The sequence below is a fragment of the Bombina bombina genome, chromosome 2, assembly GCF_027579735.1.
Source record: "Bombina bombina isolate aBomBom1 chromosome 2, aBomBom1.pri, whole genome shotgun sequence".
In the NCBI taxonomy this organism is placed as follows: domain Eukaryota; kingdom Metazoa; phylum Chordata; class Amphibia; order Anura; family Bombinatoridae; genus Bombina; species Bombina bombina.
The window spans coordinates 202,319,687-202,336,780 of NC_069500.1; the positions used below are offsets into that span (position 1 = coordinate 202,319,687).

The window sequence follows — 17,094 nt, forward strand, 5'->3', positions numbered from 1 at the left end:
AGCTTAGAAGTTTTGATTTTCTGGCCTCTGTCAGAAAAACCTTCATTTCTAAGGAAACTATTATTGTTCCCAAGAAGGGAACTCTTGTTGACGGGGACAGAGAACTTTTTTCTATGTTCACTTTCCACCTGTGAGATCTGAGAAAGGCTAGGACAATGTCCGTATGAGCCCTTGCTTTTGACAGAGACGACACTTGAATCAGGATGTCGTCCAAGTAAGGTACTACTGCAATGCCCCTTGGTCTTAGCACCGCTAGAAGGGACCCTAGTACCCTTGTGAAAATCCTTGGAGCAGTGGCTAATCCGAATGGAAGTGCCACAGGTAATGCTTGTCCAGAAAGGCGAACCTTAGGAACCGAAAATGTTCCTTGTGGATAGGAATACGTAGGTACGCATCCTTTAAGTCCACCGTGGTCATGAATTGACCTTCCTGGATGGTAGGAAGGATCGTTCGAATGGTTTCCATTTTGAATGATGAAACCCTTAGAAACTTGTTTAGAATCTTGAGATCTAAAATAGGTCTGAATGTTCCCTCTTTTTTGGGAATTATGAACAGGTTGGAGTAAAAACCCATCCCTTGTTCTCCTAATGGAACAGGATGAATCACTCCCATGCTTAACAGGTCTTCTACACAGTGTAAGAATGCCTGTTCGAAGATAATTGAGACCCGTGGAACCTTCCCCTTGGGGGTAGTTCCCTGAATTCCAGGAGATAACCTTGAGAAACTATTTCTAGCGCCCAAGGATCCTGAACATCTCTTGCCCCAGCCTGAGCAAAGAGAAAAAGTCTGCCCCCCACCAGATCCTTCCCAGATCGGGGGCCAACACTTCATGCTGTTTTGGTAGCAGTGGCAGGTGACTTGACCTGCTTACCCTTGTTCCAGCCTTGCATCGGCCTCCAGGCTGGCTTGGTTTGAGAAGTATTACCCTCTTGCTTAGAGGGTGTAGAATTTGAGGCTGGTCCGTTTCTGCGAAAGGGACGAAAATTTGGCTTCTTTTTAGCCTTAAAAGACCTATCCAGAGGAAGGGCGTGGCCCTTTCCCCCAGTGATGTCTGAAATAATCTCTTTCAAGTCAGGGCCAAACAGTGTTTTACCCTTGAAAGGGATGTTAAGCAAAAGCGCTCTGCGCGCCACGATAGCAAACCCTGAATTATTCGCCGCTAATCTAGCTAATTGCAAAGCGGCATCTAAAATAAAAAAGAGTTAGCCAATTTAAGAGCTTGAACTCTGTCCAAAACCTCCTCGTACGAAGATTCTTTATTGAGCGACTTTTCTAGTTCTTCGAACCAGAAACACGCAGCTGTAGTGACAGGAACAATGCATGAAATTGGTTGTAGAAGGTAACCTTGCTGAACAAACATCTTTTTAAGCAAACCCTCTAACCTTTAATCCATAGGATCTTGAAAGCACAACTATCTTCTATATGAATAGAAGTGCGTTTGTTTAGAGTAGAAACCGCCCCCTCGACCTTGGGGACTGTATGCTATAAGTCCTTTCTGGGGTCGACTATAGGAACTAATTTCTTAAATATAGGGGGAGGACAAAAGGTATGCCGGGCCTTTCCCACTCCTTATTTACTATGTCCGCCACCCGCTTGGGTATAGGAAAAACATCGGGGGGCACCGGATCCTCTAGGAACTTGTCCATCTTACCTAATTTCTCTGGAATGACCAAATTGTCACAATCATCCAGAGTAGATAATACCTCCTTAAGTAGTGCGTGGAGATGTTGAAATTTAAATTTAAAAGTTACAATATCAGGTTCTGCTTGTTGAGAAATTTTCCCTGAATCTGAAATTTCTCCCTCAGACAAAACCTCCCTCCTGGCCCCTTCAGATAGGTGTGAGGGTATGTCAGAACAGATATCATCAGCGTCCTCTTGCTCTTCAGTGTTTAAAACAGAGCAATCACGCTTTCTCTGATAAGTAGGCATTTTGGAAAAAAATGCATGCAATAGAATTATCCATTACAGCCATTAATTGTTGTATGGTAATAAGTATTGGCGCACTAGATGTACTAGGGGCCTCTTGTGTGGGCAAAACTGGTGTAGACACAGAAGGGGATGATGCAGTACCATGCTTACTCCCCTCATTAGAGGAATCATCTTGGGCAATATCATATCTATGGCATTATTATCCCTACTTTGGACATTATGACACAAATATATCACATATATTTAAATGGGAAGACACATTGGCTTTCATACATATAGAACATCGTTATCTGATGGTTCAGACATGTTAAACAGGCTTAAACTTGTCAACAAAGCACAAAAAACGTTTTACAATAAAACCGTTACTGTCCCTTTAAATTTCAAACTGAACACACTTTATTACTGAATATGTGAAAAAGTATGAAGGAATTGTTCAAATTTCACCAAAATTTCACCACAGTAACTTAAAGCCTTAAAAGTATTGCACACCAAATTTGAAAGCTTTAACCCTTAAAATAACGGAACCAGAGCCGTTTTTACATTTAACCCCTATACAGTCCCAGGTATCTGCTTTGCTGAGACCCAACCAAGCCCAGAGGGGAATACGATACCAAATGATGCCTTCTATAAGCTTTTTCAGTGGTTTTTAGCTCCTCACACATGCATCTGCATGCCATGCTTTCCAAAAACAACTGCGCATTAGAGGCGCGAAAATGAGGCTCTGTCTATGACTAGAAAAGGCCCCCAGTGAAAAAGGTGTCCAATACAGTGCCTGCCGTTTTTATTAAAACAATCCCCAAGATTTAACAACTATTAAAAGTAATAATCTGCCAAATATACTTAGTAAAGTAATCGTTTTAGCCCAGAAAAATGTCTACCAGTTTTTTAAGCCCTAATGAAGCCCTTTATTCTTTTACTTAAACTAAGAAAATGGCTTACCGGTTCCCATAGGGAAAATGACAGCTTCCAGCATTACCGAGTCTTGTTAGAAATGTGTCATACCTCAAGCAGCAAAAGTCTGCTCACTGTTTCCCCCAACTGAAGTTAATTCCTCTCAACAGTCCTGTGTGGAAACAGCCATCGATTTTAGTAACGGTTGCTAAAATCATTTTCCTCTTACAAACAGAAATCTTCATCTCTTTCCTGTTTCAGAGTAAATAGTACATACCAGCACTATTTTAAAATAACAAACTCTTGATTGAAGAATAAAAACTACATTTAAACACCAAAAAACTCTAAGCCATCTCCGTGGAGATGTTGCCTGTACAACGGCAAAGAGAATGACTGGGGAAGGCGGAGCCTAGGAGGGATCATGTGACCAGCTTTGCTGGGCTCTTTGCCATTTTCTGTTGGGGAAGAGAATATCCCACAAGTAAGGATGACGCCGTGGACCGGACACACCTATGTTGGAGAAAAATGGGAAAATCTAGTCTCAGTTTGGTCTTACAGTAGTATTGCAGTATAAAATGTTTTAACTGTTTTAAAGGGATACTAAACCCACATTTTTTCTTTCCTGATTCAGATAGAGCATGCAGTTTTAAGCAACTTTCTAATTTACTCCTATTATCAATTTTTATCCATTCTCGTGCTATCTTTATTTGACAAAGTAGAAATGTAAGCTTAAGAGCCGGCCTATTTTTGGTTCAGCACCTGTATAGCGCTTGTTGATTGGTGGATAAATGTAGCAAACCAATCAGCAAGCTCTACCCATGTTCTGAACCAAAAATGGGCCAGCTCCTAACCTTACTTTTCTGCATTTTCAAATAAAGATGGCAAGTGAACGAAGAAAAATTTATAATAGGAGTAAATTAGAAAGTTGCTTAAAATTGCATGCTCTATCTGAACAAGAAAAGAAAAAAATTGGGTTTAGTATCCCTTTAAGTAACAAAAACTTACAATATACCTGCATTATTTATTTTGTCTCCCTTTCCTATAATTTAAAGGGACAGTCTAGTCAAAATTAAACTCAAATAGGCACGCAATTTTAAACAACTTTCCTTATCAAAATTGCTTTGTTCTCTTGGTATTTTTTGTTGAAAGCTAAGGGTAGGCTCATATGCTAATTTCTAAGCCCTTGAAGGCTGCTTATCTCAGTGCATATTTTGACAGTTTTTCACAGCTAGACAGTGCTAGTTCATATGTGCCATATAGATAACATTATGCTCACTACTGTGGAGTTATTTATAAAATGCAAGTCTGTCAAAAGAACTGAAATAAGGGGACAGTCTGCAGAGGCTTAGATACAAGGTAATCACAGAGGTAAAAAGTATATAATTATTAGAGTGATCAAGCAATCACTTTGTGGAATGCAGCAAGGTTAGTCCTCTGATGTCTGCAGTATGCACTTCCAATTGTCACAGGAGTTGGAAAAAACAAACACTTTGGAGTTAAATTATAAAATAAGTTGTATATTATGAATTCAAAGTGTGTTAATTGTCCCTTTAAATAGGGAGAGCTAAATTCTATTTGTTCATTGTTTAGACCAGAATAAAAGTAATTGGGGAACTTTGTAACACAACAGAATTTCTAGACCATTGTTTACCTGTTTTCCTTCTCGTGCTTTCTGGTCTTTAGCTATTGTAGCGAGCACTGTAGCAGCTTGTTCCCCTCCCATGACAGAGATACGAGCATTTGGCCACATGTAAAGAAATCTTGGGCTGAAATGTAAAAATGATAAGAAATTGTAATTACTTATAAAGGCATAAACTATTACATTCTAGTTGCTAGACCATATTATAATGTAGCCTCCAAAACAAACATACTGTAGTGACCATTAGAAATACTAATATCCTGGCCTATAAGATGCACTTTAAACAAAAGTGTTTCTTTAAAAGCACGTGCATCTTATATGCCGAAATTAAAAAGGGCAAAGTCTCAATGTGTGATCACTCTCTCGGATGGATCCTCGCTTTAACAGGACCTAAGGGGTAGTGATTAAGCACAATTGTTATCATATATATCTTATAAAACTAAGTACGCTATGGTAATGTTGCAGATTATGTTCTCAGTGGAAAAAAAGAAACAGCAACAGAAGTCCTAGTTTTAACTCTCTCATTAACAATTGTAAAACAGGTCCTTAATCAATGGTTCTTACAAGGAATGCTGGATATAGCTTCTCCTACCTGTTGCTGGAGGGCACAATCACCCCGGAGCCTGGAGTCGGCGATTAGAATTTATGCAGAAGGTAGGAAACTTCCACAGTCATAGGGATCAAACTAACATGAGCTCTGGGACGCAAAGGATTACGGCGGGAGTGGGTGTGGACACTGACTTGGAATTCTGAGGAGTGTGTGGTCTGACAGTGCTTGAATCTGATAGTGCTGTATAGAAGACAGACATAAGCAGATCCTATGTAAAGTTGGATCTGCTTATGTCCGTCTGCTATACAGCACTGTTAGATTCAAGCACTGTCAGACCACAGACTCCTCAGATAGAATTCCTAGTCAGTGTCCACACCCACTCCCGGTTTAGCTTGTTCACTGCTGGTATTGTAGGTGAGACTGACAGGGTTAGCGCAAAACGTGTGTGTACCTGCTCATGTCTATCTTTTAATAAGACATCTGTAATTCGTAGACGAGTATAAACTTTGAGTATTGATGTAATGTGGAGTAAAGGGAAGCATGAAAGGAAAGGGAGGGACTGAAGGCTGCTACAAGTGCAGTGAATGGATCGCAAAAACAGAATTTATGTTTACCTGATAAATTACTTTCTCCAACGGTGTGTCCGGTCCACGGCGTCATCCTTACTTGTGGGATATTCTCTTCCCCAACAGGAAATGGCAAAGAGCCCAGCAAAGCTGGTCACATGATCCCTCCTAGGCTCCGCCTACCCCAGTCATTCGACCGACGTTAAGGAGGAATATTTGCATAGGAGAAACCATATGATACCGTGGTGACTGTAGTTAAAGAAAATAAATTATCAGACCTGATTAAAAAAACCAGGGCGGGCCGTGGACCGGACACACCGTTGGAGAAAGTAATTTATCAGGTAAACATAAATTCTGTTTTCTCCAACATAGGTGTGTCCGGTCCACGGCGTCATCCTTACTTGTGGGAACCAATACCAAAGCTTTAGGACACGGATGAAGGGAGGGAGCAAATCAGGTCACCTAAATGGAAGGCACCACGGCTTGCAAAACCTTTCTCCCAAAAATAGCCTCAGAAGAAGCAAAAGTATCAAACTTGTAAAATTTGGTAAAAGTGTGCAGTGAAGACCAAGTCGCTGCCCTACATATCTGATCAACAGAAGCCTCGTTCTTGAAGGCCCATGTGGAAGCCACAGCCCTAGTGGAATGAGCTGTGATTCTTTCGGGAGGCTGCCTTCCGGCAGTCTCGTAAGCCAATCTGATGATGCTTTTAATCCAAAAAGAGAGAGAGGTAGAAGTTGCTTTTTGACCTCTCCTTTTACCGGAATAAACAACAAACAAGGAAGATGTTTGTCTAAAATCCTTTGTAGCATCTAAATAGAATTTTAGAGCGTGAACAACATCCAAGTTGTGCAACAAACGTTCCTTCTTCGAAACTGGTTTCGGACACAGAGAAGGTACGATAATCTCCTGGTTAATGTTTTTGTTAGAAACAACTTTTGGAAGAAAACCAGGTTTAGTACGTAAAACCACCTTATCTGCATGGAACACCAGATAAGGAGGAGAACACTGCAGAGCAGAAAGTTCCGAACTCTTCTAGCAGAAGAAATTGCAACCAAAAACAAAACTTTCCAAGATAATAACTTAATATCAACGGAATGTAAGGGTTCAAACGGAACCCCCTGAAGAACTGAAAGAACTAAGTTGAGACTCCAAGGAGGAGTCAAAGGTTTGTAAACAGGCTTGATTCTAACCAGAGCCTGAACAAAGGCTTGAACATCTGGCACAGCTGCCAGCTTTTTGTGAAGTAACACAGACAAGGCAGAAATCTGTCCCTTCAGGGAACTTGCAGATAATCCTTTTTCCAATCCTTCTTGAAGGAAGGATAGAATCTTAGGAATCTCAACCTTGTCCCAAGGGAATCCTTTAGATTCACACCAACAGATATATTTTTTCCAAATTTTGTGGTAAATCTTTCTAGTTACAGGCTTTCTGGCCTGAACAAGAGTATCGATAACAGAATCTGAGAACCCTCGCTTCGATAAGATCAAGCGTTCAATCTCCAAGCAGTCAGCTGGAGTGAAACCAGATTCGGATGTTCGAACGGACCCTGAACAAGAAGGTCTCGTCTCAAAGGTAGCTTCCAAGGTGGAGCCGATGACATATTCACCAGATCTGCATACCAAGTCCTGCGTGGCCACGCAGGAGCTATCAAGATCACCGACGCCCTCTCCTGATTGATCCTGGCTACCAGCCTGGGGATGAGAGGAAACGGCGGGAACACATAAGCTAGTTTGAAGGTCCAAGGTGCTACTAGTGCATCCACTAGAGCCGCCTTGGGATCCCTGGATCTGGACCCGTAGCAAGGAACTTTGAAGTTCTGACGAGAGGCCATCAGATCCATGTCTGGAATGCCCCACAGCTGAGTGACTTGGGCAAAGATTTCCGGATGGAGTTCCCACTCCCCCGGATGCAAAGTCTGACGACTCAGAAAATCCGCTTCCCAATTTTCCACTCCTGGGATGTGGATAGCAGACAGATGGCAGGAGTGAGACTCCGCCCATAGAATGATTTTGGTCACTTCTTCCATCGCTAGGGAACTCCTTGTTCCCCCCTGATGGTTGATGTACGCAACAGTTGTCATGTTGTCTGATTGAAACCGTATGAACTTGGCCCTCGCTAGCTGAGGCCAAGCCTTGAGAGCATTGAATATCGCTCTCAGTTCCAGAATATTTATCGGTAGAAGAGATTCTTCCCGAGACCAAAGACCCTGAGCTTTCAGGGATCCCCAGACCGCGCCCCAGCCCATCAGACTGGCGTCGGTCGTGACAATGACCCACTCTGGTCTGCGGAATGTCATCCCTTGTGACAGGTTGTCCAGGGACAGCCACCAACGGAGTGAGTCTCTGGTCCTCTGATTTACTTGTATCTTCGGAGACAAGTCTGTATAGTCCCCATTCCACTGACTGAGCATGCACAGTTGTAATGGTCTTAGATGAATGCGCGCAAAAGGAACTATGTCCATTGCCGCTACCATCAAACCTATCACTTCCATGCACTGCGCTATGGAAGGAAGAGGAACGGAATGAAGTATCCGACAAGAGTCTAGAAGTTTTGTTTTTCTGGCCTCTGTCAGAAAAATCCTCATTTCTAAGGAGTCTATTATTGTTCCCAAGAAGGGAACCCTTGTTGACGGAGATAGAGAACTCTTTTCCACGTTCACTTTCCATCCGTGAGATCTGAGAAAGGCCAGGACAATGTCCGTGTGAGCCTTTGCTTGAGGAAGGGACGACGCTTGAATCAGAATGTCGTCCAAGTAAGGTACTACAGCAATGCCCCTTGGTCTTAGCACAGCTAGAAGGGACCCTAGTACCTTTGTGAAAATCCTTGGAGCAGTGGCTAATCCGAAAGGAAGCGCCACGAACTGGTAATGCTTGTCCAGGAATGCGAACCTTAGGAACCGAGATGTTCCTTGCGGATAGGAATATGTAGATACGCATCCTTTAAATCCACCGTGGTCATGAATTGACCTTCCTGGATGGAAGGAAGAATAGTTCGAATGGTTTCCATCTTGAACGATGGAACCTTGAGAAACTTGTTTAAGATCTTGAGATCTAAGATTGGTCTGAACGTTCCCTCTTTTTTGGGAACTATGAACAGATTGGAGTAGAACCCCATCCCTTGTTCTCCTAATGGAACAGGATGAATCACTCCCATTATTAACAGGTCTTCTACACAATGTAAGAATGCCTGTCTTTTTATGTGGTCTGAAGACAACTGAGACCTGTGGAACCTCCCCCTTGGGGGAAGCCCTTTGAATTCCAGAAGATAACCTTGGGAGACTATTTCTAGCGCCCAAGGATCCAGAACATCTCTTGCCCAAGCCTGAGCGAAGAGAGAGAGTCTGCCCCCCACCAGATCCGGTCCCGGATCGGGGGCCAACATTTCATGCTGTCTTGGTAGCAGTGGCAGGCTTCTTGGCCTGCTTTCCCTTGTTCCAGCCTCGCATTGGTCTCCAAGCTGGCTTGGCTTGAGAAGTATTACCCTCTTGCTTAGAGGACGTAGCACTTTGGGCTGGTCCGTTTCTACGAAAGGGACGAAAATTAGGTTTATTTTTTTCCTTGAAAGGCCGATCCTGAGGAAGGGCGTGGCCCTTACCCCCAGTGATATCAGAGATAATCTCTTTCAAGTCAGGGCCAAACAGCGTTTTCCCCTTGAAAGGAATGTTAAGTAGCTTGTTCTTGGAAGACGCATCAGCTGACCAAGATTTCAACCAAAGCGCTCTGCGCGCCACAATAGCAAACCCAGAATTCTTAGCCGCTAACCTAGCCAATTGCAAAGTGGCGTCTAGGGTGAAAGAATTAGCCAATTTGAGAGCATTGATTCTGTCCATAATCTCCTCATAAGGAGGAGAATCACTATCGACCGCCTTTATCAGCTCATCGAACCAGAAACACGCGGCTGTAGCGACAGGGACAATGCATGAAATTGGTTGTAGAAGGTAACCCTGCTGAACAAACATCTTTTTAAGTAAACCTTCTAATTTTTTATCCATAGGATCTTTGAAAGCACAACTATCCTCTATGGGTATAGTGGTGCGTTTGTTTAAAGTGGAAACCGCTCCCTCGACCTTGGGGACTGTCTGCCATAAGTCCTTTCTGGGGTCGACCATAGGAAACAATTTTTTAAATATGGGGGGAGGGACGAAAGGAATACCGGGCCTTTCCCATTCTTTATCAACAATGTCCGCCACCCGCTTGGGTATAGGAAAAGCTTCTGGGAGCCCCGGGACCTCTAGGAACTTGTCCATTTTACATAGTTTCTCTGGGATGACCAACTTGTCACAATCATCCAGAGTGGATAATACCTCCTTAAGCAGAATGCGGAGATGTTCCAACTTAAATTTAAACGTAATCACATCAGGTTCAGCTTGTTGAGAAATGTTCCCTGAATCAGTAATTTCTCCCTCAGACAAAACCTCCCTGGCCCCATCAGACTGGTTTAGGGGCCCTTCAGAACCATTATTATCAGCGTCGTCATGCTCTTCAGTATCTAAAACAGAGCAGTCGCGCTTACGCTGATAAGTGTTCATTTTGGCTAAAATGTTTTTGACAGAATTATCCATTACAGCCGTTAATTGTTGCATAGTAAGGAGTATTGGCGCGCTAGATGTACTAGGGGCCTCCTGAGTGGGCAAGACTCGTGTAGACGAAGGAGGGAATGATGCAGTACCATGCTTACTCCCCTCACTTGAGGAATCATCTTGGGCATCATTGTCATTGTCACATAAATCACATTTATTTAAATGAATAGGAATTCTGGCTTCCCCACATTCAAAACACAGTCTATCTGGTAGTTCAGACATATTAAACAGGCATAAACTTGATAACAAAGTACAAAAAACGTTTTAAAATAAAACCGTTACTGTCACTTTAAATTTTAAACTGAACACACTTTATTACTGCAATTGCGAAAAAATATGAAGGAATTGTTCAAAATTCACCAAATTTTCACCACAGTGTCTTAAAGCCTTAAAAGTATTGCACCCCAAATTTGGAAGCTTTAACCCTTAAAATAACGGAACCGGAGCCGTTTTTAACTTTAACCCCTTTACAGTCCCTGGTATCTGCTTTGCTGAGACCCAACCAAGCCCAAAGGGGAATACGCCTTCAGAAAGTCTTTTCTAAGTATCAGAGCTCCTCTCACATGCGACTGCATGTCATGCCTCTCAAAAACAAGTGCGCAACACCGGCGCGAAAATGAGGCTCTGCCTATGATTTGGGAAAGCCCCTAAAGAATAAGGTGTCTAAAACAGTGCCTGCCGATATTATTATATCAAAATACCCAGATTAAATGATTCCTCAAGGCTAAATATGTGTTAATAATGAATCGATTTAGCCCAGAAAAAGTCTACAGTCTTAATAAGCCCTTGTGAAGCCCTTATTTACGATCTTAATAAACATGGCTTACCGGATCCCATAGGGAAAATGACAGCTTCCAGCATTACATCGTCTTGTTAGAATGTGTCATACCTCAAGCAGCAAGAGACTGCTCACTGTTCCCCCAACTGAAGTTAATTGCTCTCAACAGTCCTGTGTGGAACAGCCATGGATTTTAGTGACGGTTGCTAAAATCATTTTCCTCATACAAACAGAAATCTTCATCTCTTTTCTGTTTCTGAGTAAATAGTACATACCAGCACTATTTTAAAATAACAAACTCTTGATTGAATAATAAAAACTACAGTTAAACACTAAAAAACTCTAAGCCATCTCCGTGGAGATGTTGCCTGTACAACGGCAAAGAGAATGACTGGGGTAGGCGGAGCCTAGGAGGGATCATGTGACCAGCTTTGCTGGGCTCTTTGCCATTTCCTGTTGGGGAAGAGAATATCCCACAAGTAAGGATGACGCCGTGGACCGGACACACCTATGTTGGAGAAATGAATGGCATATGAGCTGACCAATGATGGTGAATCATGGTGTGTGTTTTTTTTTTAGTTAGGTGACCACGTAACTTGGAATAAAATTTGAGGTAGAAAAGAAAAGAACTAATGGCACTGCTCAGATTTGGGGATTAGGGTAGCCTGTTATTCTCTGGATTTGTAGATAAAATATGCACAAGTTTGTGTCTATAATCCAGGTTCACTATATTGCAGAATGGCTGAGGTGCTGTGTACTGGTTTAATGAGACAAAGGAAATCAATCCGAAGATTGATTAAATTGTACACCTGAAGAGCACTCTTTCCCTAATCGATAGTGGCAAAGATTTGGACAAAATCAGGGTATCCTAGGAGAGGGAGTGCACAAGGATTTTTAAAATAACAGAATTTATGTTTACCTGATAAATTTCTTTCTCCAACGGTGTGTCCGGTCCACGGCGTCATCCTTACTTGTGGGATATTCTCTTCCCCAACAGGAAATGGCAAAGAGCCCAGCAAAGCTGGTCACATGATCCCTCCTAGGCTCCGCCTACCCCAGTCATTCGACCGACGTTAAGGAGGAATATTTGCATAGGAGAAACCATATGGTACCGTGGTGACTGTAGTTAAAGAAAATAAAATATCAGACCTGATTAAAAAAACCAGGGCGGGCCGTGGACCGGACACACCGTTGGAGAAAGAAATTTATCAGGTAAACATAAATTCTGTTTTCTCCAACATAGGTGTGTCCGGTCCACGGCGTCATCCTTACTTGTGGGAACCAATACCAAAGCTTTAGGACACGGATGAAGGGAGGGAGCAAATCAGGTCACCTAAATGGAAGGCACCACGGCTTGCAAAACCTTTCTCCCAAAAATAGCCTCAGAAGAAGCAAAAGTATCAAACTTGTAAAATTTGGTAAAAGTGTGCAGTGAAGACCAAGTCGCTGCCCTACATATCTGATCAACAGAAGCCTCGTTCTTGAAGGCCCATGTGGAAGCCACAGCCCTAGTGGAATGAGCTGTGATTCTTTCGGGAGGCTGCCGTCCGGCAGTCTCGTAAGCCAATCTGATGATGCTTTTAATCCAAAAAGAGAGAGAGGTAGAAGTTGCTTTTTGACCTCTCCTTTTACCTGAATAAACAACAAACAAGGAAGATGTTTGTCTAAAATCCTTTGTAGCATCTAAATAGAATTTTAGAGCGCGAACAACATCCAAATTGTGCAACAAACGTTCCTTCTTTGAAACTGGTTTTGGACACAGAGAAGGTACGATAATCTCCTGGTTAATGTTTTTGTTAGAAACAACTTTTGGAAGAAAACCAGGTTTAGTACGTAAAACCACCTTATCTGCATGGAACACCAGATAAGGAGGAGAACACTGCAGAGCAGATAATTCTGAGACTCTTCTAGCAGAAGAAATCGCAACTAAAAACAAAACTTTCCAAGATAATAACTTAATATCAACGGAATGTAAGGGTTCAAACGGAACCCCCTGAAGAACTGAAAGAACTAAATTGAGACTCCAAGGAGGAGTCAAAGGTTTGTAAACAGGCTTGATTCTAACCAGAGCCTGAACAAAGGCTTGAACATCTGGCACAGCTGCCAGCTTTTTGTGAAGTAATACCGACAAGGCAGAAATCTGTCCCTTCAGGGAACTTGCAGATAATCCTTTTTCCAATCCTTCTTGAAGGAAGGATAGAATCCTAGGAATCTTAACCTTGTCCCAAGGGAATCCTTTAGATTCACACCAACAGATATATTTTTTCCAAATTTTGTGGTAAATCTTTCTAGTCACAGGCTTTCTGGCCTGAACAAGAGTATCGATAACAGAATCTGAGAATCCTCGCTTCGATAAAATCAAGCGTTCAATCTCCAAGCAGTCAGCTGGAGTGAAACCAGATTCGGATGTTCGAACGGACCCTGAACAAGAAGGTCTCGTCTCAAAGGTAGCTTCCAAGGTGGAGCCGATGACATATTCACCAGATCTGCATACCAAGTCCTGCGTGGCCACGCAGGAGCTATCAAGATCACCGACGCCCTCTCCTGCTTGATCCTGGCTATCAGCCTGGGGATGAGAGGAAATGGCGGGAACACATAAGCTAGTTTGAAGGTCCAAGGTGCTACTAGTGCATCCACTAGAGCCGCCTTGGGATCCCTGGATCTGGCCCCGTAGCAAGGAACTTTGAAGTTCTGACGAGAGGCCATCAGATCCATGTCTGGAATGCCCCACAGGTGAGTGACTTGGGCAAAGATTTCCGGATGGAGTTCCCACTCCCCCGGATGCAATGTCTGCCGACTCAGAAAATCCGCTTCCCAATTTTCCACTCCTGGGATGTGGATAGCAGACAGGTGGCAGGAGTGAGACTCCGCCCAAAGAATAATTTTGGTTACTTCTTCCATCGCTAGGGAACTCCTTGTTCCCCCCTGATGGTTGATGTACGCAACAGTCGTCATGTTGTCTGATTGAAACCGTATGAACCTGGTCCTCGCAAGCTGGGGCCAGGCCTGGAGAGCATTGAATATCGCTCTCAGTTCCAGAATATTTATCGGTAGAAGAGATTCTTCCCGAGACCAAAGACCCTGAGCTTTCAGGGATCCCCAGACCGCGCCCCAGCCTATCAGACTGGCGTCGGTCGTGACAATGACCCACTCTGGTCTGTGGAACATCATCCCTTGAGACAGATTGTCCAGGGACAGCCACCAACGGAGTGAGTCTCTGGTCCTCTGATTTACTTGTATCTTCGGAGACAAGTCTGTATAGTCCCCATTCCACTGACTGAGCATGCACAGTTGTAATGGTCTTAGATGAATGCGCGCAAAAGGAACTATGTCCATCGCCGCCACCATCAACCCGATCACTTCCATGCACTGAGCTATGGAAGGAAGAGGAACGGAATGAAGTATCCGACAAGAGTCCAGAAGCTTTGTTTTTCTGGCCTCTGTTAGAAAGATCCTCATTTCTAAGGAGTCTATAATTGTTCCCAAGAAGGGAACCCTTGTTGACGGGGATAGAGAACTCTTTTCCACGTTCACTTTCCAGCCGTGAGATCTGAGAAAGGCCAGGACAATGTCCGTGTGAGCCTTTGCTTGAGGAAGGGACGACGCTTGAATCAGAATGTCGTCCAGGTAAGGTACTACTGCAATGCCCCTTGGTCTTAGCACCGCTAGAAGGGACCCTAGTACCTTTGTGAAAATCCTTGGAGCAGTGGCTAATCCGAAAGGAAGCGCCACGAACTGGTAATGTTTGTCCAGGAATGCAAACCTTAGGAACCGATGATGTTCCTTGTGGATAGGAATATGTAGATACGCATCCTTTAAATCCACCGTGGTCATGAATTGACCTTCCTGGATGGAAGGAAGGATAGTTCGAATGGTTTCCATCTTGAACGATGGGACCTTGAGAAATTTGTTTAAGATCTTGAGATCTAGGATTGGTCTGAACGTTCCCTCTTTTTTGGGAACTATGAACAGATTGGAGTAGAACCCCATCCCTTGTTCTCTTAATGGAACAGGATGAATCACTCCCATTTTTAACAGGTCTTCTACACAATGTAAGAACGCCTGTCTTTTTATGTGGTCTGAAGACAACTGCGACCTGTGGAACCTCCCCCTTGGGGGAAGTCCCTTGAATTCCAGAAGATAACCCTGGGAGACTATTTCTAGCGCCCAAGGATCCAGAACATCTCTTGCCCAAGCCTGAGCGAAGAGAGAGAGTCTGCCCCCCACCAGATCCGGTCCCGGATCGGGGGCTAATATTTCATGCTGTCTTGGTAGCAGTGGCAGGTTTCTTGGCCTGCTTTCCCTTATTCCAGCCTTGCATTGGTCTCCAAGCTGGCTTGGCCTGAGAAGTATTACCCTCTTGCTTAGAGGACGTAGCACCTTGGGCTGGTCCGTTTTTACGAAAGGGACGAAAATTAGGTCTATTTTTTGCCTTGAAAGGCCGATCCTGAGGAAGGGCGTGGCCCTTACCCCCAGTGATATCAGAGATAATCTCTTTCAAGTCAGGACCAAACAGCGTTTTCCCCTTGAAAGGAATGTTTAGTAGCTTGTTCTTGGAAGACGCATCAGCCGACCAAGATTTCAACCAAAGCGCTCTGCGCGCCACAATAGCAAACCCAGAGTTCTTAGCCGCTAACTTAGCCAATTGCAAAGAGGCGTCTAGAGTGAAAGAATTAGCCAATCTGAGAGCATTGATTCTGTCCATAATCTCCTCATAAGGAGGAGAGTCACTATCGAGCACCTTAAGCAGTTCATCAAACCAGAAATATGCGGCTGTAGTGACAGGGACAATGCATGAAATGGGTTGTAGAAGGTAACCCTGCTGAACAAACATCTTTTTAAGCAAACCTTCTAATTTTTTATCCATAGGATCTTTGAAAGCACAACTATCCTCTATGGGAATAGTGGTGCGTTTGTTTAAAGTAGAAACCGCTCCCTCGACCTTGGGGACTGACTGCCATAAGTCCTTTCTGGGGTCGACCATAGGAAACAATTTTTTAAATATGGGGGGAGGGACGAAAGGAATACCGGGCCTTTCCCATTCTTTATTAACAATGTCCGCCACCCGCTTGGGTATAGGAAAAGCTTCTGGGAGCCCCGGCACCTCTAGGAACTTGTCCATTTTACATAGTTTCTCTGGGATGACTAAATTTTCACAATCATCCAGAGTGGATAATACCTCCTTAAGCAAAATGCGGAGATGTTCCAATTTAAATTTAAATGTAATCACATCAGATTCAGCCTGCTGAGAAATGTTCCCTAAATCAGTAATTTCTCCCTCAGACAAAACCTCCCTGGCCCCCTCAGATTGGGTTAGGGGCCCTTCAGAGATATTAATATCAGCGTCGTCATGCTCTTCAGTAACTAAAACAGAGCAGCCACGCTTACGCTGACAAGGGTTCATTTTGGCTAAAATGTTTTTGACAGAATTATCCATTACAGCCGTTAATTGTTGCATAGTAAGGAGTATTGGCGCGCTAGATGTACTAGGGGCCTCCTGAGTGGGCAAGACTCGTGTAGACGAAGGAGGGAATGATGCAGTACCATGCTTACTCCCCTCACTTGAGGAATCATCTTGGGCATCATTGTCATTATCACATAAATCACATTTATTTAAATGAATAGGAATTCTGGCTTCCCCACATTCAGAACACAGTCTATCTGGTAGTTCAGACATGTTAAACAGGCATAAACTTGATCAGAAAGTACAAAAAACGTTTTAAAATAAAACCGTTACTGTCACTTTAAATTTTAAACTGAACACACTTTATTACTGCAATTGCGAAAAAACATGAAGGAATTGTTCCAAATTCACCAAATTTTCACCACAGCGTCTTAAAGCCTTGAAAATATTGCACACCAATTTTGGAAGCTTTAACCCTTAAAATAACGGAACCGGAGCCGTTTTAAGCTTTAAACCCCTTTACAGTCCCTGGTATCTGCTTTGCTGAGACCCAACCAAACCCAAAGGGGAATACGATACCAAATGACGCCTTCAGAAGTCTTTTATAAGTATCAGAGCTCCTCTCACATGCGACTGCATGCCATGCCTCTCAAAAACAAGTGCGCAACACCGGCGCGAAAATGAGACTCTGCCTATGCTTTGGGAAAGCCCCTAAAGAATAAGGTGTCTAAAACAGTGCCTGCCGATATTATT

General features: G+C 43.4%; 1 protein-coding gene across 1 annotated transcript in view; it reads right to left on the bottom strand.

The window, feature by feature from the left end:
• MCCC2 (methylcrotonyl-CoA carboxylase subunit 2) overlaps window positions 1-17,094 on the bottom strand; it is a 248,697-nt gene that overhangs the window by 86,843 nt on the left and 144,760 nt on the right. Inside the window, exon 15 of the mRNA XM_053701441.1 lies at window positions 4,474-4,588. Within this exon, the coding sequence (XP_053557416.1) occupies window positions 4,474-4,588 (115 nt within the window). The remainder of the gene's footprint in view (window positions 1-4,473; window positions 4,589-17,094) is intronic.